This window comes from Apteryx mantelli, chromosome 15, assembly GCF_036417845.1.
Source record: "Apteryx mantelli isolate bAptMan1 chromosome 15, bAptMan1.hap1, whole genome shotgun sequence".
NCBI lineage: Eukaryota > Metazoa > Chordata > Aves > Apterygiformes > Apterygidae > Apteryx > Apteryx mantelli.
In genome coordinates this window covers 24,478,681-24,506,459 of record NC_089992.1, presented here as the reverse complement: position 1 = coordinate 24,506,459, position 27,779 = coordinate 24,478,681, and the positions used below count along the sequence as shown (strand labels likewise).

The following is a 27,779-nucleotide window of genomic DNA, read 5'->3' as shown; positions in this document are numbered from 1 at the left end:
CTTCTGTTCGTACCTGGCTTTTATGAATCTCTGTTCCTTATCCTCAGCCCCCTATAATAATCCCTCTACTTTCAGAGTCTCAGCTCGTGACTTCCCTAAACAGTAGCATGCTGTTGCACAGCTCTCTCCAGATGGTGCACATTTCAGTGGAAAGTGAAGAAATGCCGTTTTTATAAAAACAGGGGTCTCCAAGGGGTCTGCCAGTTTCAGCAGGAGGTGCATAATTTCCTAGGCTCTTTTGGGAAATTCCAGTCAGAGTGTGTTGGGCACAACAGGGTATTTTGCAATGGTAGAGGATGAAGAATATTTGGGAGAGTAGCCAGCTCTCAGTTCTCATTGCCAGGGAAACAGGGGCAGCACTAGGATTTTCGAGTGTATGACTCTGCAGGTTTGCACTTTCTATATGGCACAGGGACTGATTTGTCTCAGGTCAGCAGAGTGCCAAAACCAGGGGAGGACAATGCCCAAGCTCTGCCCCAAAGGGCCCGTTATTCCAGTAGCTGTATGCCACCTTCTGACCTTATGTTGACCTTTTGCAGCTACATGTGGAAGGGAATTTCTCCTAGGGGAAGAAGCATGTGAGGCTCTTTATGCTGGTTCAGAAAGCAGAGCTAAAAGGAGCAGCTTCTCCCCTCGACCATCACTGCAAGAAAGGTTTCCCACAGCAGCACTGATGTGAAGGTTTCTGCCTGGCTTCTGCCAAGCTTCTGGGCTTGCCTCTGTGCTGAAAATGGAAAAGGGCTCTATGCCAAAAAGGCTGTCTGCATTGAAATGCCCCAGATGAGTGGTCTGACTCAGGGTCTAAGTGTTGTTCCTTGGAAACTCAGGCAACATCACAAAAATAGCTCAGACATAGCTCTGATGGAGCTGTGGAAAGAGAGCACTGCCTTGGGCTTGCAGGATTAGGAGTGGAACTGGCAAAGTTTATTCTTCATAATGCCACTGACCCACTGTGATCTTGAGCGGGTTGACTTTATCATTTCCCTATGCCTCAGTTCTTTCATTTGTAAAATTCCCTGCCATAACATTGACTTTCAGTGCTACTTTGGGCAAATCGCTTTGATCCATATCTTGAAAGGTGCTCAACTGTTTCTGGCATTGAAAGCAACAGCAACTGGGCAGCTGGATAGCTCTGAGCAGCCCTGGGCTGTGATTACTCTGTAAACTGGGGAGAATAACACTGTCTTGTCCTGCTGCTATATGAAGAATGAACACAATCCATTCACATGCTGGCAGCAGCAAAGCAGTGTGAGAAAGGTGGAAGAACTTTGGGAAGTTCTCTGATGTGGAGACATAGTCTGGAAGGGCATCAATGAGACGCTCTCTCTCCTTCAAGTCCGCTCCAGGGAAGAGTGAAAGGAGAGCAATGCTCAGCCACTCCAGCCACCATCCAAATGGCAGAACAGGGGCTGGTGTGCAGATCACAGCGCTGAGTGCCTGCGACGCAGCCAGCGATCAAACCAGATCCTGCTCCTTGATCTGGAACGCCTCTCCCACACCTCCAGCTTCCCTGCCTTTTCTCCTGGGGATCTGGCCTGACTGCTGATTGCTGACAGAGTTGCTATTTCAGGCAATCTCAAGGCCCACATGCCTCCCTAGCAGCTGTACAGATGACATTTGTCTAAGCAAACAGTCCAGCAGTGATTCTCTGCAGTGATCCACTGACTGGTGGAAACTCTTCCATAGGAACTCAGTCTGACTGGGGCTATCTGTCTGTCACCCCCTTTCCTACCTGATTCCCCAAAAGCTGTTGTTATGTTTTAGGGGTTCAGAGGCTGACAACGATGGGACCTAACAATTTATAAATGCACAGTCCATCTCCATCTCCAGGAGGTCAGCTGAAACTCAGATCCCAAGTATCTCATCTGAGCTACATCTGGGCTTTTCTCTTCCATGGGGGCTATTGCTCACACAGTCTGCAGCAGGAGAGGACATACCTGAGATGATAGCTTCAAACTGGTTCATTCAGGTACTGGTGTCATCCCAGCTGTGGAGCTCACTGCAGGTTAAGCATCCATGGATTTAGCTAATTTCACAGTGGTTTTGGGAAGCTCCGCTAAGTGCTGCACGACTACTGAAAAGCAGTTTCTGCTTCATTTTCTGTGAATTTTAGTCACATGTGCAGCTGCACACAAAGTAAAGGGCAAAGAGCACAGGACACCCTGCCCACTTGTATGCGCAGTCACAGAGAGCGTAAGGCAAGGAGGGCTGAGCAGCCGTAACCATCTAATCTCAGAGAATCTGAGATAACAAAGTCAAGCTGGCCCTTCCCTTGTGCCTGACATTACATTTTCTAGCAGTTTGTTCAGTTTAATTTGAATAACCCAAGTGATGGGACTGTTGCCACTTACACGAAGGCCTCATTAGTGTGGGTTTTGCCAAACTGTACATATTTAGCTCATAACCTTTTCCTCGGGGGTCAGACTTTCCGATTTGCAGCAGGTAATGAGATGCACAGAATACAATGTTCCTGGCATGAAAAGCCCTAGAGGCACCGCACCCCTTGCTGGGATGCCAGCTACCTCCCTACCCCCCTCCCCGCATTATCCTGTTCGCCTTCTACATTGTGCTCAGACCTGCACTGACCTTTTTGATTCTGAAAAGCAACGAAAATGAGTGCAGCTTTAAGAGATGCATAATAAGAAACTAAAGAAGTTGGACTGTGACTCTGAAATGCTCAGTCCTCAGCTCTGCAAAGACTTCTTGCACGACCTTGTGCAAGTCAGTTAATCTCAGTTAAGCGTCTCTAGCTGTGCCAGGGAATTGTACCCTGGTCTTCTCTAGCTAGACAATGAGGTTCGCAGCACAGGTGATGTCTCCCACAGGCAGGACAGCATCCTGGCATGGGTCACTACGAGGTGCTACAATCCAGAATTAGTCTTTGGTTAATAGTGTTTACTTTGGGGTGTGGAATGTTTAATTACTTGTCCCATGTTCTATCAGGCACTGATTTCTATTGAATATGTTTATAGTTGGACTCTAACGGACAGGTGCTTCGCACTTGTGTTTTGCTGACGGTTTTGCACAAGAGTCTCATTTGGATCAGAAAGCATCCCAAGCTTTCCCTTCCCTACAGAACTTTCTATTTCTCCAGTTGTTTTTTAGCTATGATTGATTAGAGAAACAGGGGTCCAACAAAAAGCCACTATGGTACCAATGTACGAGGGAAGGAGATTGCTCCCCATCTATGTGGTTGTTAAAAAAATTAATACTACTAACCAGTCATACCATAGCTCAGGCCACACTCTAAAAAACAGCCAAGCCCTAATGCTGAGGCATGATTTCTGCCACAGAACATTTCACTGAATTCTGGGGTTGGCTTGCAGGACTTGGTGGTCAGAGTCTGGCCTGTTTTCTTTTGAGCCTTGGAGGCTGTGGGCATTTGCACATTCTGAGCTAAAATTCAAAAGCTAGTGAACTCACCAACATGACCCTGAGAGCTCAGACTGCAGGTCTCTGTTTCTTAAAAAGACCTCTTGGAAATGGAAACAAACGGATGCAGGAGCAGGTTGAAGTGCGTATGTGTAAGAGAGAGAGAGAGAGAGAAGAATGTGGATTCAGCTGCTTGTTAACAGGGCTCCTAGAAGAAGCTGAAGTCAGGAAAGGAGAGACAGGCTAGGATCTCCTTCAGTTCACAACTCCAGCTAAGGAAGAAAGGATCAAGTCTGGGGATGGAGTGCCAGGGCAGCAGGCAGTGGGAAGGGGACCATCACACTTTCTTCTTACCAATTCTGTCCAGCCTGTCCAGTGCCACTGTTTCAAAAGCTCGCCGCATCATGGGATACTCTTCCAGCACCTCATTGAAGTTGTCCACTGAGAGGGAGTAGAGCCGGCAGTAGGTATCAGCTCGCACGCTGGCTGTGCGCCGGCCACGGGTCAGCAGGCAAATCTCTGCAATGAAAGACCCAGCTTGAGAAGGTGGGGACAGACACCATCATCCCTGTAATACAAGACCTCCCACTGCCACTCACAGGCAGTCCTGTCTGCCACCCAGCCTCCTCTCTAACTGGAGCCTACCTGCTTTCCGACTGAAAACATGAACAGTGAAAATGTTCTCCATATGCAATAACATCAGGAAAAAAAAATACCAGGGGGCTCAGTTGTGGCAGCTGCTGCATACAATTGCACCTCAGGGATTTTGCTCATCTAATTAGCCAGTCACGTTTTGTTATGGTGGATTGTCAAAGATATCATTTGTGCATTCAGAGTGGAGAGGCTGTCTTCCTCCAGCTCCTCAGGGGCACAGGGAGCAGAAGGTCATGCCGTGCCCTCACTGAAGCTAACTCTCTCCAGATTTTCAGTAGAGACTCTGTGCTGACCTGTGGCCCTGGTGCTTCGGTAGTAACTGCGATCCCCACACTGCGAACATTTGTCTTGGCAAAGACACTTGGAAGTTATCTGTAGATGTGCTACAAGCCTAGAGATTGTCAGGTTAAGCCAGGTTTGTGGCACCCATTTATTACTAACCCTTGGTGTATTTACACTGCAGGCAGCCACTCCTAGGAGGGTGCTCAGCTGCTGACAGAACAGAGAGCCCCTGACTCCGCCATACAAGCCTCATTTGGGCACAGATGCTCCTTGAACGCTCAGTGGAGAGCTCCTGAGTCCTGCTTTCCCACTGATTACACACAGTCTGGGCACCAAAGGCAGGCACATAAAGACAGTTGGTGTGACCTAAAGACAGAATATTCCTTTACTGGCAGCATCCTTCTGCATGCTACGTGTTGGGTGTCAGTCCACCAGTGCCACTCTCAGGATTCATTCTGGGTCGGCCCAAAGCACTAGTATAGCAGCACTGCACGGATGCAATGCTGACAGTACGTTTTTAGGTGGCTTTCCTAAGGAAATGATGCCTATGAGACTGTGCTGCCTTTGAGTGTAGGTGAGCGGGTGTGTGTGGTATCAAAAATGCACTGAATCTGCTGGGCAGTTTTAACCAAATTAGTCAGAGTCAGGGTATCCTGACTCCCACCCTTGAATTCCAAATCCCAGTGAACTGACCCCACTTGCTAGGGACTTGCAAAATCCCTGCACCCCAGAGCCAGCAGGTAGGTGCAAACAGGTTGTTTACAGGAGCTAAGATTGTAAGAAGATTGTAGAAAATGCATGATAGGGATTTTTTGAATGGAGAACAGGTCTTACAGAGGGAAGGAAAGGCAGGCTGCATTCTGTCTTTCTCAGTAGGCCATTAATTGTGGTGCATTCAGTGCTTGCACTGAAAAGTGCATCTACAAGAGAACTGTGTGTCTTGGGGTGTCAGTGAGGCCTCTGCAGGGCTCTAATAACAGGGGTGTCCCTGTATTACTTGTAGGAGCAATATCCTAAATCTTTTCTTATGGTGTTTTCTGACCTCAGGCTAGTCTCACTGTTCCAGGCCTCTGCTGCTGATACATCATGTCTGCCTGCTGACCTCCATGACATGTTGCTGAGCCACAGGCTGGGGAGATGATGGACTATGCTTTTTTCTCTGTCTTTTTACAGTACCTCATACGATAGATGCCAGTCAGTAGGACCAGGAAGCACTATAAATGTGCTTGGAGAATTGAGAATGTTCCATTTTTTTCCTTTAGGCTCTCAGTTTCACAAATCTATCCATTTGCTTGGGGCAAAGAAGAAATGAACCTTCCAGAACTAAATTTTTCCTTCTCAATTTTATTTGTATTTATTATCTAGACTCCTGCACTGCCTAAGAGTCACAGTCACTCTCCCCTTTGCACAACCTGTTACACGGGAAGCAGCAAGACAGGTGAGATGAACAGAGACAGAGGGTAGAGGAGAAGTGATGGAGATATCAGTTCCATGTGCCTTCATGCCTTCGTGTCCAGGATATATGAGCAATAGCAGTAGGTCTCACTATGTGGGGGTGACTCACTAACACGCACCTCCAAAATAGGAGCCATCTGCCAGCTTGGTCTCCTTGTTGCCTTTGGTGAGGACGCTCACCACCCCGTGCTGGATGAAGTACATCTTCTTGCCAATGGTGCCCTCCCGAATGATGTAATCCCCCGGCTGGAACACCTCAAACCGCAACTTGGTCAGCATGGATGTCACAAAGTTGGGATCTGCGTTGGCAAAGAGGGGCATGGAGGCAACCAGCTTCCGGCAGTTGAAGTTTATGATTTCCTGACCACAAAGGGAGTGTGAGAGAGACAGAGAGAGAGAAAGAGAGAGAGAGGAGTGGAGAGAAGGAGAGAGGCAGGGAGAAAAAGTGGGACAGAGAACAGAAAAGACACACACATCTTCAGTCAACATCTAATAACCTGTGAAGATCCCCCACTTGACCTCTATATTAGAAAATGAAGAAGAAAAGATGCTATACTCTTAGTCTGGTTCCCCCAGCGCAGTCTGGAATAGGCTTCTGAATGCTCATAGCACATAGCAATGCTAACTGCAGCTGATAGCTTGACACCATGCTTCATCGCTTTCATTCACGATGCTCTCTCTTTGAGCAGCTACAATACAGTGACACCCCCTCCGCCCCCCAAATACACACAATATACCTCTTTCTGTCGTAAACCTTGTACTGTGCGAGGAGTGCACAGCACTGGTGAAATGGTGTATGCAAAAGCCCAGGGCTCCTCTCTGGGAAAGTGTTGTAGCTCACCTTGGCAGCCCTACGTTCTGTGTTGTCCTTGCTTGACAATGGGATGATAAACAGCACAAATGTGCCAAGATACTCAGAGAAAGAGTTATGCTGGGCAGCTGGGGACGTTGCCTGGAGGGGGGAGGCAGAGGTGCCCACCAGTCACTGGGGCATGGGCTGGATCATCAACCTCAGATGAAGAAAAACCAGTTCAGCTGTTCAGCTGTCATAAAGTAGACAGGGACTGTGCCTGCTCCTGCGGCGTGGTGTCACTCGGAGGGTATGACAGCACTTTCCATCGCACAGGAGCTGTTCTGTGCCATGTCAGCTCAGGCTCAGAAAGCAGCACAAAGTGATATTGAGCAAAACGCCTCAGCGCAACACTCCCCAGCCGAAAAGTAAAGGTGGAACTGAATGACTGGAGCAGGGAGAGGGAGGGCAAGGGAAGCATCTGTCTCCTTCTCCTCACTGGGACTTCTTTTTTAGGGCTGCCTTTTTAGAATCCCATCTAGCCTTTGGCAGAACTAGTTTTAAAATATAGCTGGTAGATCCTCAACTCTTCTCTCTCCCACAGAGATATGTGACTGGGAGGAAAGGGAGAAGAAGGACTGTTTCTGGTGCTTGTGGGTCATATATTGCAGGTATGTACTAGTGAGAGCCTACGTTCCTAAGCTGCAGCTGGGGAAGGTGGTTTTCTGTAGTCACTCCTTTGAATGTGGGCCCTGCTAGGAGGCTCCTCCTTTCCTTCGACTCTATATGCTGGCTGCATATGATGGATGGGGCACAGATCAGGCCAGCGGGCTGCCTCTGCCATGGGGGGGTCCTGGAGCAGTAGAGACACCGTAGAGGTGCGTATAAATACAGCTTAAGATCAGGGAGCTTGAGGTGGGAACTTACTCAACGCACAGTCTGAGAGGCGACCAGGCAGAGGAGACCAGGGGAGGGTGTGGGGGGAAGGGGGCTTGCAGAAATGCATGGAAAGAGCAAGGCACTTCTCAGCGCGCTCTCCTGCGGTAGCACTTTTAAAATGGGGATGAGGTCTTTGCCATTGCTCTGGAGCACACACAAAGTGCAAACATATGTATGACCAACTGCTGGGCACGAGATCAGAAACCCCAATGTGCTCCTTTTTCCAGTAAAAGCTATGTTGGCACAGCAAGATCTTTGAACAGAGCTGGCATCAAGGGGAAAGCAAAACCATTGAGACCTCCAAGCATCAAAACTGCTTGATTCCTGGCATTTTGTCACATGGGATCTTCTTTCCCTCTTCTTTTCTCAGCCTCTTCAGGTGATTAGATCATGGAGGGAAAGAGGCAAAGGACTAGCAGTGCTGTCTATTCACTGCCAGGTTTGTCAGCTCATCCAGGTCAAAGAGCAGGAGCAGGGCAGAGGTTATCAGAGAGGCTGCATGATGCTACCCACAACCCTTGACTCCTTGCTTGTTTGGTAATGTTTGATCTTCTAAGGGGAGGTAGGCAGGATTTATTGTGGAAAAGAATAATATAACAATAATATCTATGCATCAGCCACTGCAGACTTGTTTCTGGAGCATTTCTCACATTTGGCAGCACTGGGGGAATCCATTCCAGATGAAACTGCCCTGACCTGTATTTCCCTAGATCAACATGCACGCAGACACTGGGGTTGTAAGCAGGGATGAAACTAGGATGAAGCTTAGCTCCAACCCCTCCATTTCAGGTAACGGACCATCTATTGGCAAAGGAAGTACAGGCTGTCAGGGTTTTGTATCAACCTCTTTGGGAAATGTTGCCTCATGTGCTATGTCATCCCAGCCTCAAAAAATGGAGGTGTTTGTCAATAGTATGGGCTCTGCAATGCCAGGCAGGTAAAGGACCTTTAAAGCACACATGGATAAAGGACAGGAGTAACTGGAGGAGGGGGAGCTCAGTCAGATGAAGATGTGTATTTCTGTTGTATTGAGAAAAAGAGCAGGAGATTAGAGAATCAAAAAGTGTGAAGGGGCAGTGAAATTCATCTCCACATCCCCACCAGAAGTTGCTTGAGAGGTCTGCTAGTGCCCTTAAAGAGAAAAACAGGCAATGGACACTTCTGTGTGCTATGCAGCCAACTGGGGGCTAGCCAGGCTTAGGACAGCAAGCAAAGTCTTTCCTAAAGGGAACCAAAACATGTGGCTGGCTTATCCTTGGTGATGTGACTGTCTTGTGACCTGCTTAATCCTCCAGACATTGCCATGGCCTCAAAAGGTGCCAAGATGTATCTATTCACATGACAGGTACGTGGCAGGGCCTGCCTATTGCAGCTCCCATCACCTTCATGTCACTATAGACTCAGGCAGGAGTCCTGCAGCTGCCAAAGGCCTGGACTTCTCTGCTCCACTGAAGTGACTTCTGTCAGGACCAAGGCAAGGGAATCCCAGACATGCATCAGTGGCTAGAACATATGTCACTCTCTGAATGAAACTGTCTCAGAATGAGACATAGCCAAGCTGTGGGCCATGCTTGTCTTGGCTTTGCTCTCCCAGAAGGTGGGCATAGTCCAGGAACAGGTAGATCCCCAAGCAGAAAGGGGGGCCTCCATGCCTGCTGGGCATGGCACTAGAGCATGCACACACAGCTAGTGCTTCTGAAAGAGCTGGCCTCCCACCACTCCCATCTACCTCAGGGTGTCCTCTGCAAACCACTGGGATAGGCTGCTGTACACCAGGAACTCCACAGCTGCCAAAGATGGCAGGAACCCACATTGTCCATTAAATGACCCCTCCTTACCTCCCGGAGGGGTTCACTCAGCTCTCCCAGGATGCTCTCCTCATCGAACATCTTGCCCTGGTAGCGGTGCTCATAGTAATCATGGATGCGCTGCCGCATGTCTGCAGGGAGTTTGTGGAAGGACATGTACTGCTCCACTTGTTTGTACTGCACAGAGGGGAGAGGAAGAGAAGGAGTTACTAGGACATTCAGTGAAGGGCACTGCTGCTGCTGCCGCTCCTCCTGGCAATAGGTACCCACTCATGGACAAGCACATGCCAGACAGTACCCATACTTGCTTCCTTCACACCAAGCTGGGCTGGCCTAGGCTGGCAAATCCGGCGCAGGAGATACCAACTACCTAAATGCATGAGGGCTTGTAGACACCTTTTCTATATTTCCTCAAAGGCTGCCCCACGTTTTAACCAGCCAGGTGCACTGTGGAGACCTCTACTCATTCCCTGGGTGCTGAGCAGCCCAGTTTCCCATTCTCCCCAACACACACAGCAAAAGCTGGGAGCAGAGGTGAGTAAAGAGTGATGAGCTGGGGATCTCCTCTCAGCAAATAACACTGAGTAGAGACTGTCTGACCCCCATGCCTCCCCAAAGTAGAATGAGAAAGAGGAAAGCACAACGTGCTGTCAGCAGAAGGCTTTTCAATGGCACACCTCAGGATGGAAGCCAGGATATACAACCTGGCATCTTGGCCCTGGACCAGTGGAAGTAAGTAATAGATAATGTGTAGCACCTTGAGGCCCCAGCCAAGCACAGGAATCCTTTGAGCTAGGTGCTGTACAAAACAGCACAAAACAGTCCTGCCTTGGATGTTCACAGTCACAGACAGGCTGAAGGACAGACATGGATAGAAATCTGACAGTTACTCAGTCAAAGCTGCTGTACACAGGCCCTCTTTTCCTCTCCTTTGTGTTCTCATCTGTCCAGCTATGAGGCCCTGCACCTTTGCTTTCCCACTTAGGGCTGCACAGATCCTGATCTTCTTCACCTTCTGCTGTGTCCCTATTGCCCCATGCACTTTTGCTGTCTAATCTGTCTGTATTTTTGCCTAATGATTTGCATTTCCATCCTGTCACTTAGAGGGGAATACAAAGGCACTTGACGGATGCCAGAGCAGCATTTGGAGAGGAATGGCACTTTCTATGAGTAAATGACACTTCCTCAAGGGCACAGGACTGTAAGTGGGTTCATTTGGTCTGAAAGTGCTGCAGGAACACGGTGTGTGAGCCTCAGTGGTCATGCCCCCCCACCCCTGGACAGCAGCAGAGAATATGATCCTGCCTATGTACCACGTAACTAATGCTGACAGGAGGACCATGCTCCCCTTTTGCCTTCCCTCTCTTCCCTCTTCTCCCCAATAAACCTGTCCCTGAATGTCCCTTTACTGCCGCTCGTTCTGAAGTGCCTAATTACCAAACTCCTGCTCGTTACAGACCTCTCCCCGCACACACCAGTGTCACTCTGCTCTCAGTACAGTCTGTGCTGGCACAGCCTTGCATGCTAACAACTTGATCTGCACCAGAGAGGGAAAGGAATTACTCTAAGAAGCCAAGGTGGCAGAGGGGACACTTGGGGTTTCCTGGCATTTCCAGAGGCTTTTGTCTGTAGCTAACAGCAGAGGAGCTGGCTGTAAATATTCATGACCACTACACCATGATCAAAGTCAAGCAAGTCACCACCTCCCCACAGGAAGCCAGGTGGTGGATTGGCAATGAAAGCTGCACTTTATTTGGATTGCTGAATTTCTTCTTTAGAGACTGGAAGCAAGCTGTGCTAGGTGCTGTACAGAGTTTGCAGTTCATGAATGAGTGAGCTCAAGGAAGTGGAAACCAGCATTTCACAAATGGAGAAGTCACTGGTCTGAGCCACTCGAGAATTCTGCATGTTATGCTCTTAAATGCAGCAAGTTTAAGGGCTTGACTCAGATGCTTAAACACAGATGTGCACCACCATTTGAGATGCACTACTGTGTCTGAGACATCCACAGGGGACTCCCAGATAAGACACAGGACACAGAATACTCACTATGGAAAGGGAAATCATCAGGCCCTCGTTTTTACTGACTCAGTTGTATCAAATTTATCCTAAATTCACAAATAGTTCTGCTTGTTTTACTGCTGTATTTTTGTTGAATAAATTATTTGCCATAAATGCTACCTTATACTCTCAGTTTTAGCCCAATATCTTGAATCAGACCATGTCTATCAAACAGCAAAAGCACCACAAAAAACGTTCTATCAAACAGACCCTGTGTTGAGAGCACCAGGTAATGCCTTTGAGTATGCCCAGAGTCATGAGATGCCTCTCATCACCTCCTACCAGGCACCTGGCCTCCACCCCACTTCTCTCTACTGTAGAACTTGTTATGACCAATCTTCAATTGATCTTTGCTTCTTGGGAAAAATACCCCCAACTCCTAAGACTCACAGGCGTAGCTTGGATGGAGGGACTCAGACTCCTTGCTTGTTCACTACTGTACATAGAATTATTGCTTTGCAACAAAGAGCAATAAATTGCTGCTCTGCAAAATCCCTAGGGCTTGTCAGATTCTCCTGTGATCACTGTCTCCAGATAAGACTCAGTGAAAACAGGGCAAATTTATTTCACCAGAAGGAAAGGTTCTGCTCCTGATTACAAATTAAAAATGTGGTTACAAAAGAAAATTGTAAAATACGAAACCATAATTCTCTGTCATAGTTAACAAGAAGGACTCTCCTGTCTTTGCTAGTGCTACCTGCCCTCACCCATGCCAGATCTGCTGGCTATGGAGAGTTTTGTGGGTTTTTAACTCTCCCTTACTTAGAGACGAAGCCCTGCAGAGGTGCTCAGAGATGAAAGCATCAGTCCCTTCTCTCTACATTTGATAAATGAAAGATCCACATGGGTTTCTCCCCCTCTCCTTAGGGGGCTGCTCAGCCAGGCTGAAAGCTAGCACTCTTGCAGTGTCCGTCACCAGTATCCATGAAACCGAAGGCCACTAATATTAAATGCTGCATGAGGGAGGGCCTTTCCCAAGTGCTGCAGGAAGCGTATGTTTCTTCTCAGCTCTAAGCTCTAAAACGAGATCACTCCTGAGGTCACCAGCAAGGCTCAATGATGGGACAAAGCAAAGGGGTAAGGGTAACTGTGCAGCGAACACCAACAGCAGAGTGCATGGGGGTTAGAGGCTTTGCCTGCTAATCCTGAACAAACAGTTCTTCCTTCTTCAGCTGAAGCCCTGGTATCGTGGAGGCCAGGCACTCTCTGAAGCCACTTGAATCAATCATTAGTTTAGACAGGTCTGAGTTGTTTTCTCTAGTGGTGAATTCAGCTGACTAGCCTGAACTCTCAGTGCCACCCTCAGCTAAACTGAGTTCACTGGTACGTGACACATGGATCAGAATCCGACTCTAACGAGCCCTTAGGTCTTCCCGTTTCTCTTTTCAGACCACCATAAATTCTTGAGCCTGACTCCTTCCCACGACTCACAGTGCTATTACAGAGTGCCATCTAACTGCTGTGTTCACTAGGACAGAAGGACCTCAGAGGGTGCAGAAAGCCCATGCTGGCTCTTCCCACACTTCTTTGATTATAACTGTGAAGTGCTGAAAACCACTGCTCAGATGCCTCTGGCAGTACCTCTGGTTTTGGTATGAGAAAGCCCATGAAATGCCCACAAAAGTCAGAGCTCATAGCTCGAAGATGGACAAAGAATGCCAAAAGGACTTGCTAAAGAACACACAAAATAACATTTCTTTCAGATGTGGCCAGGCCTAACTTGGCAGCACCCTTTTGCCTCCTTTCTCCCTTGTGCTTGTCTGTTCAGTCTTCATACTTCTCTCCATGTCCTCGATCTGCCCTGTGCTCAGAGAAACCTGCAGAGATTAGTGGCATCTCTGAGTTCAACCCAAAAGACTTATTTAGGAATTATTTAAATCTCTCTGAAGACAATTAAGTCCATTTAAATCCTAACTCATCTTCTTTAAGTCTGTTTTTCCTCGAATAAGCCCTTGAAGGAGACATTAATATATCAAAAGGGAACCATTTCACTGGGTATTTTTCCTTCTAGAATCAGTTACTTTCCCTAGTTGTCTCACCATTCCCCTCCCCTTCCACCGAAGCCCTGATCACTCACAGTCCAGAGAAAACTAAATACTTTTAACTGCTCTCATACCTTCACTCTCTATCACGACTCCTGCTGTCTTTGGCAGTAATCAATCACCGGCTGAAAAGGCTGGGCTACTTCCTAGCCCAGCCTCTGACTCACCATGTGAGAGGAGCTGCTCCTATCCCAGTCCTGGCACTGACACCTCTCTTAACTTCTCTCTTGGTCCACAGACATCACTCTTCAGAGCTTCAGAGAAATGCTGATTTCCATTTTTGCAGCTCAGTTAATTCAAACACATTCACACAGTTTCACATTATGCCTACCAATACATGCACGCACACATAACCTACTGTAATGAAGGCACTTAGGATATGCAAGGATGTTAGTGTTTCCCTCTAACCAAAGATAAATATACATTTCGTATATAGAGATGTACTGCTTACACCCTTGCAGAAATAGGCTGAAATGACTGTGGGTCAGAGTTTAATCTTGGTCACAATGGCGTAAATCTGGACTCCGTGGATGTCAACATCTGGTGCAAGAAATAGGAGAATCATGCAGAGTAATGCATTTTCAATTAAGTGAAAAATTATAGTGCTCTAACAGTATTTCAAATGGGTGAGCAGTTTAAGGGAAGAAAACTGAACCTTTGTAGTACTCAATACAATCATGCCATCATCGCTGGTGCGATCTTTGTTGGTTTCCCTTTGCAGGGCTCCACGCTTGGAGCATATTTAGTGTCAATACTAGCTTATAAAATTTTGCATTTTTATCTTCCCAAAATTTGGCTGAGGTCTGTAATTGGTGCAACCTATTGCAGTTTATTCTGAGTCTGCCAACACTTATGAACACAGTTAGCTCTAAATACAAACTCATGCCCATGAACATAGTCCTGCTGTCTTGCAACAAGAAGAGTGAAATTTGTAAAATTAAATGTGCACAGGTACATCTTTTTGATAGCAATAGTGAAGTGATTGAGAGGAGCCGTATTCAGGCATATGCTGTCCTTTCAATATCCTGCAGCCCCCAGGGAGCATGAGGACGGACTTAGAGGTGGGGCTGAAGCAGGAGTTGGATTCCTTCACAGGGGGCTCTCCAGAGGCAACTCTAAGTGAACATGGAAGTGGAAAGACAGCCAGAGGTGCCTGGGTGGGGAAATGGCAGGGATCAGTGTGCTACAAACAAATTGTAGCAGATTGTTTAGGAACCAGTGGCTATTTCAATACCAGTTCAACCAGAACTATTCAAACCACATCTAGCACAGACTCGACCATATCAGTGCTACTTTTGTTTTCTGATTAATGGACTAAATTTATACCCACCATCTACTCTTCAACTTTGGAAGCTATCTGATAGCTACCTCTTGATCCAACCTTCATTCCGAAAAAAAGCTTTACATAATGTCCTGGTTCTGAGTTCTTCCAAATACTGGGGTTCAGATCTGGCTTAATTTTTGCAGCTCAGCACTAGCTCCATTTGCTACAGTAGGATGATTTTCAAGAGTTGCATGTTACATGCTGAAATACTTGGGACACTTTTGCCCTCACCTCAGTGACTTCAGTGATACCTTCAGAAATTATCTTAAGAAGAATCCAGCTCTTTATTTCTTGCTCTGCTATAAATACTGCCAACACTAGCAGAAAATTCTTGGAGCTTTTTTCCACTTTCTGTACAACATTCATTAAACCGAGGATGGCTGCAATGATCAGCCTCTGTAGCTGCCTCCCCTTGCTGCTAATCAGCACCTATTCAGGCAAGGCTTATGCTTCAGACAATCCCATTTCTGGGCTGTGAGCGGGAGATGTCAACAGACAGAGCAGGGTCAATTATGAGCCTGATGAAACAGTTGTTTACTTCCTCCCATCAGCCGTATTACTGCAGTGGTGAGCAGAGTGCAAGCCAGGGAACCCCGGCATGGGGGATGGTGCCGTTCAGCACATAGCGCTGAGCTTACAGTCACACACCCGGAGGACACGCTCTTTGCTTTGCTTTGCTGCGAGCACTGGAAACGTCTGCTAACTTCAGGAGTCCTAAGAAATCAGAGCCAACAACTCGGGGACAAACCTGTTCGCACTAAGTGCTGTGGGCAGTGTGCAGTTTGTCTGTTCTTACAAGTTCTCAGTCTTAAGGTCTGATCCTGCGCATCATGGCAGGACAGTGCGATGATGAATGTATCATGTACAGACTGGCCCATGGCTGAGCAAAGAAAAGGCCACAGAAAAAGCTTGTTTTTCATGACTAACACCAGCCTGGGAAAGGCGCCCGAGGAGAACGCCTTACGTGGTTCTACAGGTCTGATCCCAGCCTATGTCAGCAGTCCAGCACAGTGGACTTTTTGACTGGGTCAATGAATCATTTATTATTCATTAAGTGCTGTGAAACCCAGATCACAGGATCTTTTGGAGATGTCAGGCTGTGTCACTGGCTTCAGGCAAATTTGGAGGTGTGATGGGGAAAACAGAGAGCAGCATTGCTTCCATCAGAAGAGCAGGAGAGGAGAGATGAGGCAAAATCTGCCAGCAGGCAAAGGCCAGAGACGGGGAGAAGGGAACAGTGAGTCTGTGTGGTTTGAAATCAGCATTGCTGGGCGCAGCCCTTTGCCAGGAGACACGGCTCAGCAGGGAGGCTCCGCACTTCGCATTATGATGTATTTATTTATTTATTTACTGGTCAAGTGCCAAAATGAATTTCAAAACCGATAATGAAGTTCCAAATCCCACACTGGGATGGATGCAAAGAACTGCTGAGGCAGGAGCACTTTCCTCTCCGTGATAACACAGGCAGTGCTCGTGCGTGCACAAACATACTGCTCGGACCCGGCTGTCACCGATACTGCTCAAGGAACAGAACTACTTGTTTGGCTTTCATTCTCAGAAAAAACGTGTCAGAATCTTAGCTTTAATCACTGTATCTCTGATACAGCAAACCAAGACCCATCTCCAGTGTAAACTGGCTGACAGAAGGCAAACTACACGGCAGGTTCGTTTTGCCCACTGTAAAGATGCGCAGCAAGGACACTGCAGTGTCACTGATTTCTTCCTTCTGTCCTTTGCCTGAGCTCGGAGAAGGTACTCCACGTATCCCTGCGCTTCCTCGCACTCACCCATCACGTGCTCCGTATAGGCACTGCGACTTCTAAGATGGACGCACTCACACCTGAGCTGTCTGCTTCAAGGGCTGACTGACCACCACCGCACAGACATAAAGAAGGTATGTTTTACAGCTTCATGGAGGGGTTTTTCTTAATAGGCATCGGTAAACATTTTCAAGGAAATAGTAAATTCACCAGTGAAATATTCTTCTTGCAGGAACAAAAATGAGTTGACCCCAGTCCAGTTACAGCCATAAAAGAAAGGCAAATTCCATTGCAAGATGTTTTAAAAGGAAACCATGAGGTTTTCAATCAGGAAATAACATTTTCATTTCATAGTCAACCCAATATTCTTTTAAGGAAAGGACTGCATAATCTGAAAACAATGGGCCCAAATCTCTGATTTTTTTGGTTGAGCCAACCACTATTTGCAACACTCTATTACCTATTTCTTACAAACTTTCTTCTAAAAAGGAGTGGATGTGGTCTAGATGAACACTCCTGACCAGCCATTCTCACCAGACTTTGACTGCTCACTGTCTGAAAGGAGTTTGAATCACAGAGTCAGAGATTACTGTAAGTTGGAAGGGATCTCTGGAGGCCATCGGGTTCAAATCCCCACTCAAAGCAGGGCCAGCTTATATCAGGCAGAAAGTTTTCTGGCAACCCCCTTGGACTTACTACCTGCACATGGGTGGGATGCAGACAGGGTGGGGTTGAGGGTCATGGGGGACCTTCGTTATTGCAGCTGTTTTTTTAACATGTCAAGGGTGAAATTCACCCCCTCCTGTGATCTTGAGCTGCATCTGATCTTACCCCCTTCACCTGTTGAATCTAGACTGCAAACTAGCCAGAAAGCCCAGCCCAGAATACAGAAGAATCTACCCAGAGGCATTGCCCAAGACACTGAGCCCAGCACACATGTGCAGCTAGACACAAGCGATAAAGCGTGCCATTTATAGGTCTTGTTGTCAACCCCAAATGCTTTGATTGACAGTAACATGGGACATAATAGTTCTCAAGCTCGTTTCTTAACAGACTGAGTTAATGCACAGCTAATGCAGTCATAACAGGATAAAGCAAGGCTCCCAAACTTCTTTCAGTTAGGAAAATTGATTAAATTTCCCAGACACCTTAAATTTCTGGAGTGCTGCACACTTCCTACCCTCTCCTCCATGCACGCACGTTCCCAGGAGAGGCAGGGAGCTTTGCAGCTTTCCCAGCGTCCAAGACTGCGATGCTGGCTCAACAAGTGGACTTCTACCTAATCCCTTTGGACCTCTGAGAATCTGGGGAGGCCACTTGAGAACCTACAGACATTGGAGACCAATCATCTTGGGAACAGCACTTCAAATCCTGTCCAGGCTGCTAATAACCATGAAATCCCTCACCTGATATCTGCAGCACAGGAGGTAGGGGAATAAGGGCAGCCTTTGTCCAACTCCACGCTAACACAGAGCAGCTGACTCTAGTTATCTTAATATATCTATGCTGTATCAGAGATCCCCAAGGCAGTGCTGCCTAGGCCAACCCTGAAGCTCCAAGAACTAATATAGCTTCAGTGCAGCATTGCTCTTGGGTTAATTACCTCTGCTTTTGGGGGAAGAGGGAGCGGCTAATCAGCACAGGCACACTGCCAGGCTTCTGGGATTACGCTGTATCCAGGATCCCAGCTAGGAACCCTGCACCAAATTCTCTGCACTCTGCCCTCCTTCATTTGGAGCCTGTTCAGAACACTGAACTATAAAGTTAAACAGCCTAGAACATAAGAGTAACCATAAAGGGTCAGGCTAAGGGCTCTTCTCAGCTGGTTTTGTGTCTCTGACAGTTTCAGATGTTTTGGGGAAGAAGAAAAAGAATAAGAGAGGCATATAGCAATCCAGCTGCTGGCCACACCCTCCTCGCTTCTGACAAAAAGCAGATCAGGGATATCCACAGTCAGAGGTTATATCTGCATCTTAGCACTCAGTATCATGTGAAAGATTTTCCTTGGGTGAATTTGTCTAAATATTCTGAGGCTGATTAAACTTTGGGTCTCCACAGCATCTGTAGCAGTGAGTTCCACAGTTTCACTACACACAGTAAGAAAAAAGTACTCCTTAAACTTGCTGCCTAATAAGACTATACTGCTGGACTCCAAGAAAGGCCAAGGACTCACTGAGCCCAGCAGATGGCTTCTCAGCCCTCACTGTAGCAGTCCAGGTGCAATGGCAGTGTGCTCCTTTAGCTCTATGTCTTTTCTGGGCACTGAACATAAGTGCTCAGAGTTGATCCAGCTCCCAATCTACCTCCATTTTCATGGAATAACTCGTTCTGTGGATTTAGTGTGTCTCTCTGGGGAAGGTGTAGGAGCTGTAGTTGAGAATCTGAAGGATGAAGACCTTCACCTTTGGCCACTGACATCAAGCCATTCTGCTGAGAAGTTCACCTTGACTCACACTGTCCCAGAGATGCAGTGGAAAGGACCACATGAGATCACCTGGTCCAAACTCTTGCCTGACACAGAATCTCCCACCTCCCCGCTAATGAATATTAGTCTAACATCTGCTTCGACCTCTAACAAAGAAAGCTTTTTCCAGGTAACATGCTTCAGCCTTTACAGTTACTAAGCTTTCCCCAACAACTATTATCTAAATCCTCTTTGCTGAGTTCGGGCCAGTAATGGAAAGGCTGAAATGGTGAGAGTGGAACAGTGAAGTGCCTTTTCACTTAGATAATCAGACCCCAGGATACAGAATAAAACTGTGACAACAAGAACTGTCCTGATGGTTAAGCAGGGCTGTTTCAGGAACTGAGAGGTGACATCATTAGTGCTTTCGTAGAGGGATTTATTTTTATAGCTGTAATGCTACCTCCTTGCCCCCTTGCCACTGTGCTGCAGCAGGTGCTTCTTCAGCATAATGACAAGTGAATATGCAAGTATCTACCCAGTGTCAATATATATTTTTAGAACAAAAGGTATTGAATAGACTGTTCAGGGGGAATGGGGAGCAGGGGAATGAGTGTGGAGAGCAGCGAGTTTGAGAGAATACCAGTGTAGCAGACAGATCTTGAGGAGAGATGAGAATCTGGAGAGATTGCAGCTTTGCTGGGCTCTGCATTGCTGAGAACAGCAGTCCCTCATCAGTCATTCTTCTGGATGTATCTAAGAAGATAACACAGCAGAGCCAAGCCTCTCCGCAGGATCCCTATCACTGCTTGCATCCTGCTGGGGTGGGAGAGCGGAGCCCGGAGCTCTCTGCTTTGTTCCGAGGAGCACGGCTGCAGTAGGCAGCATAATCACTGCTCCCAAAGGGCTCAAGGTTACAGAGGCTGTTGAGAAGGATATGTGTGTGTCTGTATGTGTGGTGACTTGACACAAATATTAATCCAGCTGAGCTTTAGTACAACAGAAAAAAGAAATTAATAGGGGAATATGAAGAAAGAATGGAAATAACTTGCATATCCATCTAGTTTCCTTATCTTCTGGACAAGAAACACTTCTTCCTCTCTTGTGAGCCACAGTTACTGCAGGTTGTGGGGTAGTCACAATCACAGTCAAAGATGAACTTGCGTTTTAGGGCTTGAGCTGATCTAGGAATAGCTGAACGGGGCCTTATGCTTCTACTCTTGCTTATAGACCTCCTCCACCATCATCCCACACCAGCTCTGGCACTCACTGGACTCTGGAGTAACATGCTTCAACCGACCAATCTGGCAGAAAGCTAACCCAGAAAAAAAGGGAATAAACAGCCTTCTGCCAGGTCAGTGGATCAAATCAGCTCAGTAAAGGTCTGAGAAATATGAGAGATGGAATACATGAGATGAAACTCTGCAGCTAGGAGTAGGGGCAGGGAGTACTGGGGGAGAATAGCTGCGTGAGGTCCCTTCTGGCTGGAGCTGTTAAATCAACTCAGTTATAATATGTAACTTCACACCATGCCTTTGGGAAATTTTTCTATCAGAGTCCTTCAGGCTGGATCTGTGGTGATATTCTCCCTTTACTCTCATGTGGGAAAAAGGAAACCTATCCTGCGTGCAAAGACATTGTAGAGCTGGATGCTAGATTGAGGTTTAGAGATAGTGGTCAGCTCCTGACTCTGCCATTGATTGTCCATGTGACCGTGGGCAAGTCATTTAGGGCATAACGCCCTCTGCAATGCAGGATAGCACAGAGAAGTCCCTTCTAACTTTGCCTCTGGGCCTGGAAATAAAACAGTCACCTCAAAGCACCAGAGCTAAAGAGCTCTTCTGACTCAGAGCTTTTTAAGGGAGGCATAGAGCCATGCTTACATGATGGCTGTGCCACTTCCAGAACCTGAGCTAGTACGAGTGCACCATGTCACTTGGGTATATTTGCACTCTCCCACGTACCCAGAAACCTCTGCACCACACTGTCTTGGAGGACGCAACTTCCCCCTCCAAAATCTCTGTGCTTCTTAGCACCCCATCTGCCCTGTAGGCTTCCCTGTCTTGCAGAAACCAGCATGGTATGAAATTCAGGTGCTGCAGCAAAAGAATATTTGGAGGACAGGAATAGAGTGTCCAAATGTTCAATGAATCCAACCCAGAGTGAAAGATGGGGCCAAATCATGCACTGTTTACTGAGAGAAGCCTGCTGTTAAAGCCAAAAGACAGCAGATCTTGGCTTTTATGCCTCTTCTCAGAAGCTGTTAGTACAAGGGAAGAACAAGTTGGTTTGGCAGAGATATAGACCAGTCTGAAATTTCACTACAAACTCACTCCTCAACCTTGTCCTGAAGGTTACACAAAGCAAAGCCGGTCAGTAAAGTTACCAGGTATACTCCTCTGTCCTGTTCCTGTGTGCATTCCTGCCATTTCTGTCCCTCCCCATTGCCTCCCCTTTCTTCGGCCACTCCCTAAATAGTCGCAAGAGTCTCTAGAGCCCGAGATCCTCTGAAGTGAGAGGCAGAGCCCTGTTTGCAGCCCAGAGATGTACTCAGCGTAAGTCTCCAAACTGCTTTCTGCATCTGCCAATCGACCCTGCAAACCTGTTGAGATTCTTTGCTTATAATATGCTTCAACAGACACGTTGTCCCATGAGGACTGAACTAAATTGAGTTGCAGGGCTGCAAATCACGAAGCGGCCTCATTTTAATCATGGCTATTCGAGTGCTAAGGAATGCATGAAGTAAATACATATTTGTTTTAGGCCATCATTTGTCCCATTTGCAAGAGGAAATTGAATGTACTGAATCCCTGAGGCTTTGTTCCTAGGAGAATACCTGGGGAGAATGAACCCGCAATAACCACTACACAGAAATACCTCCTTTGTTAAATCCTCTACCCACTGCTTTTGTCGCAAAGCTTTTCTCCTGGATCTATTAACCTTCTCATTCATATCTCGCCATTCTAATCAGGCTTTAACATTTCACCCTCCTTCTGCCACCCCAGCTCCAGTCCCTGCTGGCATGCTGGTGGCTGATTTCCCTGAGCACGGACTGGAATCAAACTCCCAGGGTCAAGTTCTGCCCTTGTCTTCAGACCTGGCTAGGGAAAAAATCGTAGTGCCCAGACCTGCAGGTGAAAACTTGGCTACTGCTATGATGACCAGGTGGTTGAATCTGCAAATCAGTCCTTGACTTCTATGCTACTTCAAACACATTTGAATAAATACTCTGCATACACAGATTTGATCAGCTTGCATTCTGAGTGCTGCAGTGTCCTTCTCTCTGGCGTGCCTTGCTCTCAATTAGCCTTAGTCCAGCCAATCTGTAACACAGTGGAAAACTCTACAGAAAGCCCAGTGGTCGATCGCCTCCCAGTCCTCCACGCTTCCTTTTCTGGGCTTTTTCTCTCTTTTAGCTCTAACTCTAGCTTGAGCTCCTCCATAACCTCAAAGCATGATTCAGCCTCTGGTCTTTTTTGCCTTTACTCTCTGGCCTACTGCAAACCCTTTTTATGGCCCAGCTTTGTGTTTTCTGTGTCTGAACTGTTTCCTGGAACCATCTGACAAATCTGTCCTTCCACTTTCTCTTATGTAGCAACTTGCTTCTTATTCATTATTCAAACTCACTTCTCCATGCTAGTCATACTTTACCCATTGGAATAATAGCTACCCTCTCACCTAATCTACCTGCACCAGGCAAGGTCAGAATGAGCACCTAGTTCTTCCTCTTCTTAATCTTCAGACCAAATGTATCCTTATGACCCTGACCATAACACCTCCTTCACTGTGTCCTCCTCAGCCCTACTAATTGAAGGCAGTTGCTTGTGCTGATGCCTGAAAGTAACCTACTGTCTTTGCTGTCAAGTCCTTTCCGCACCTCTGAGCCACCCAGGCCCTTGCTCTTCGTTATACAAAGTCACCCTTCAGGGAGCTCTCCTGTTCTGTTGTGATGCAGGCCTGCTGGTTCAACCCAAGCCTGAAGTTCTGCCTGCCTGCGTCCCTGAAGGAAAGATATCACTGCACTAGCTGGCTCCCTAGCTTCCCTGTGCACCCTTTTGCTTTAGATGACAAAATATGACTGCACAGACAGCAACATACTAAAGGCATGGAAAGGCACTAATTAGCGAAGGAGCTGATGCACTTCAGAGAGTTACCACTCCTCAGCTGTATCATGGCGATTGACCTGTTTACACTTGTAGCATCTTACAAATGCACAGCATCACCTTAACCCCCCCCCCACCAGTTATTGCAGCTGCAGTGGTAACCTGACCACTTGTGACATTTCTATCTGTGCGCTACACTATGCGATTCTACAACTGTGCAATTAATTCGATATCTACCTGGGGAACCTATTCGGTGCTCTTGAGCTTTGATCTGTGCTTTGGGGTTTGTTACGTAGTTTTGCTCATGAGCACTGGAGTGTTTAATCTGGATAAAGTTAAAAAAAGTACTTGCTGAACAAAAGCTGCACATTCTGGAACATCCACTTGGGGTTTGAAACAAGATCTTAGGAAAAAGTGAGTGACAATCTTAGATACTAGTGACATTGATAACGTTGATCTAAAAGGACAGTCAGAGATAACAAGAATTACCTGCTTGCCCTATATTATTCATCTGATCTTGCATCTATTTCTTCCTGAGGGTCTTTCTGAGTGAATGAATGGGTGTGAGTTACCAGTAACTGCCATGGTGACAAAACCACCACACCTTTGGCCTCCCACATAGGTCACTCACAGCCCTGACTTCCTCCAGACAATGTGTAAACCTCCCCGGGGTCACACAAGGGTTGCAAAGCCCAGTCCTTACCTTCTCCTGGTACTGACGCCGTGAGGAGTCCAGAGACTGGATTAGGGCTGTGGCATGGCCGATGAACATGGCATAGCAGGTGGCACCGACAATCATGCTCAGCATAGTGAGCCATACATCTGACATGCCAACGGGTGCCTGCTGCCCATACCCAATGCAGAGCATGTGACTCATGGCCTTGAACAGTGCATAGGAATACTGCTTCCCCCAGGAGTCATTCTAAAGAGACAGACAGACAGACAGACAAAGCTTTAGCAGTGGCACAAGACATTCTCTTGGTATGAAAACATTTCAGAACAGGATACCTAACATCAGGCCCGAAAGTCCATATTTAAAGTGCTTCTATAACTTAAACAAGTGATTAATTGCTTGATGGCTTGAAAGTGCTGGGTACATCTGATTTAAAAGTAGGCTTAAATGATTTGGTCAGGGATTTTACAGATTCCATGTACTCTTTCCAGCAAAACCTTCCACAAAGGAGGCCAGAGAGACTGACACATTGGTAACCAGGGACAAACAGAGATGATGTGCTGGATATTTCCAAAATGACCCACATATGAGAGAGAAGGAACTGAAGCAAATGATTATTTGCTGGGAAATGGAGTTTTACAGAGAACTGGTAAGAGAGAGCCCGTGCAAGGCTGCCAGCAGCAAGATTTTAAAGTGGGGAAAATCACTTACTCCCCAGCAATTTATGAAATGTTCAGGAACTCTGGTCATTAACTGAAGAGATGAAAAGGGCAGAAAATTAAGATGATAATGTCCAGGCAGGGAGCTCTTTTCAGTGTGAAACAGGGCTTTTTCCAAGGAGCTGAACAGACTACAAATGGTCTAATTTGAGAGATGCAATAAACCACAAAGAGAAACCAGCTGAAGTCAATGGCTTCTCTGAGACATCCTGTGCTTTCCCACTGAAACCTCAGCAGAAGCACCTCAGCAACTGCATCATGGGATAGGGAGGAAAAAAACACCCAAAGTCTGATGACTATTCTGATTAGCCTGAGTTCATGGAACAGCTCGAGGTACCTTTACTATCCTGTGGGTACTATATGATAGAAAGTCCTTGCCACAAAACCGTGTAAAGTAAATGCACTGTCATCACATACTGCTGTTACAAGGTATGTGAAAAAATACCTCTGCTACAGTGACATTCATTGCAGCACATAATCTGTATGTTCATCAGTCTTCTTTCTGTTCCTAGGAAGGTGCTAACATTATGGATATAGCTGTGCCAATATATGTACCATAAGAACTTAGAAGGTCATTGTGCAGAAGGACAGCTTCATAGGCAAGCTCAAACAGACAAGCGAGACTTCTGTGAACTCTAGTCAGAGAAAAATAGCAGAGGCAACACTGGTGACTAGCAACGTCGGGAGCCCTGGAGCTGAATGGGCACCAGTGACTTTTAAAGACCACGCAACCCCCCTGGAGGTATCTATCACAATCAGGTGGACAGCTGATGACCTATCTACGACCAGCTCTCTGAGTGCCATTAGCATTGGTGGAAATTTTCTAGTAAGCTTACAAGCAGTAAACAGGACCAGAACGTACTGTTGCTGTTTGTGAGCTGTGGCAAAGAGCTGGAACCTCTGGAGAGTGTTAATGCTTGGTTAGGAGATAAGCACATGGACAAAGACAGGCGATAGTGTTACCCTGGCCATATTCGGTTACGTTATGCAAGACAGGCCTGATTCACACTGGCAACAAGAAGGGCAAAGCAACAGAAGGGACAGTGAAGCGGACACAGAAGCAGCAGCCCATTCACAGCCCCAGAAGAGACCGCTCCCTGCTGGCGCCAGCCTGTCTGGGCTCACCTCCCCAACAAAGGGACAACCTGGTCACCTCCTGCACTGGAAAAAATTACCCTTGAGACAACAGAAGAGCCAATGTGGCCTTTGGTGTCTTTATTCCCGGCTCTGCAGCTGGCTTGCTGGTGTGTCAGGAGCTGCAGCCCAAGGGGGTGTAAGCTACAAACAAAGGCAAAGAGCGTTTGCACCCTGCTGCCTCTACGGGGCAGTGGGAAGGGTCTCACTACTGGGGGCTCTCTGAGGAATACGCACCAAAGGAGCGCATCTGCTGCCCCGTTTGCCTCACCCATCGCTACGGCGTGCCACCGAGCAGTGCGGGTGTCCGGACCCCTCCCCTCTGGGTGACGAACCCTCCTTGCGCCATGGATGCGTTCGTCTGTGAAGCTGCACTGGGGGAAGCGGGTCCCTTGTTTGCCGGGAGTAGCCGAGTGCTGATGCCAGGCAGGAGAACGGCACGTGTGTTCCTGCCTCAGCCACTTCAGTGCAACAGCGAGTTAGAGGATCAAGATCACGAGGAGCAGTCTGAAAGACATCATTGGCGCGTGGCGGGGGCAAGGCTGGGCACATTCGCTCAGGACGGAAGTGCATAGTGCACTTGAGAGAAGCATGGGGAGGCAAGGAGAGACGACTCAGTCCCAGGGCTAGTTGCAAACCGAAAAGGCAGTTCAGCTCCAGGTAGAACAGTGAGGTGCTCCTGATTCAGGTGGGCAGTGTCAGGATAAAAAGCCAGCAATCCACGACATGGTGGGCAGGCCCACAGCAGCCTGCCTTTCTCTTACAGAGGCAACAGGTGAGCTTGGCAGAGAAAGGGAACAGATGAGAATTTGGTCCAACGGAGCAGAGTGACTTCTTCTGCCCTTGCCCTCTCATGCCAGCTCAGCTTTCTGAGCTTCTTCGCCAGAAAGTTTGCACAGCAAATGCCCTTCCTACGCAAGCGTTTCTCACCAGCCACCGCAGAAATGCTGCTGCCTCCTGAATTCAGTGTGGCAGTAGTTTAACAGGGCAGCACATGTTCGCAACAGAATTGAGGGCAGGGAGCAAAGAAATGCCGAGCTGAAATTCTAAAGGGAACGTGGGGAGACAGAATAAGATTAGCTGAGCTCCAATTTGATATACCAAGAAACTGGCTGCCAGGGTCTTTAACGACCACAGGCCTAAGACATGGGTCTGGGTATCAGACAGACACAGGTTTTAAAAGCCACTCTTCCAACAACTTGCTGTTCAGGGGTGGGCAAGTCACTGTACCGTGCTGGTTTGGTTTCCTCAGTAAACAGGAGACCATAGTTCCCAACTAAATTTGGGGTTTAGAAGGCTTGTCAGTATTTTGTAGGAATTAGTCACCCCAAACCCACCACATCCAACAACACTGAGCCCCAGTAGCCTGCAGAAATAGTTCTGGCTCCCTGGGAACTTTCCTACTTACAAGCCACAACCACCTCGCCCGTCAGCACCACGGCTCCCAGCGAGGACAGCCTGCTCTGTGCCAGACTGAGGGGATCGCTGAGTAATGACAGATGGATGGGCGAGAGCTGGAGGAAAACACGGAGTGTTTAAAAAACTCCTGGGCCACATGGCCTGCTGGGAGAGGAGGTCAAGGACTGCTGAAACAGAGGCACTTCCATGAAGGGGAGATCTTTCAGAGCAATTACCCCTTAGGGGACAGTCTCTGAGCTCTCTGAGCCTCTGTAAAGAGCACTGGATCCTCATGGCACAGTCTACGGGATGACTCTTCGCTTATAGGTCTCAGCATATCTTTACTTTTTAGGCCTGCTCTACACCCTTTTGTTTTCCACAGAATAAGTGTAGGTCAAGAGTGCAAAACTTCAGGCCAAACCAGTGGTATTGGATCCAAATCTAACATGGACACAAGTTTACTGGCATCATGGTGCCTTATACTGATAAAACTTGTTTCCCTTAACAGTCATACTGCTATACTCAATATACCACTACACCAGCCCCACAGTGGGGGGGTTGTACTACTTCAGGTATACTGGAGTGGCTAAAATGGTCCATTAAGGGTTGGTAAATGAGGCCTTAAACTACACAAAGAAAATGACGTCTCGCTAAGAAAATCTCAAAGCAAGCTGAAATGGAGCTACAAATCTGTGCTTGAACATAGTCAAGAGGAATGTCATCTCAAACACATGGCAGGCACTAAGAGCATCTGCAAAAAGGAGTTAAAATGGCTTTGAAGTGGTTTCTCAAACTAGCTTGTTTTTAACATCTGTACTGGCAGGACTATAAGGGTTTCTCAGGGCTTAGTGTCTGGACTTC

At 47.3% G+C, this 27,779-nt stretch overlaps 1 protein-coding gene across 1 annotated transcript in view; it reads right to left on the bottom strand.

The window, feature by feature from the left end:
* Window positions 1–27,779, bottom strand: part of HCN4 (hyperpolarization activated cyclic nucleotide gated potassium channel 4) — a 112,130-nt gene that overhangs the window by 15,550 nt on the left and 68,801 nt on the right. Inside the window, exons 4-7 of the mRNA XM_067305484.1 lie at window positions 23,698–23,916; window positions 9,331–9,477; window positions 5,883–6,123; window positions 3,727–3,891 (exon numbers count right to left, since the gene is read on the bottom strand). Of these exons, the coding sequence (XP_067161585.1) occupies window positions 3,727–3,891; window positions 5,883–6,123; window positions 9,331–9,477; window positions 23,698–23,916 (772 nt within the window). The remainder of the gene's footprint in view (window positions 1–3,726; window positions 3,892–5,882; window positions 6,124–9,330; window positions 9,478–23,697; window positions 23,917–27,779) is intronic.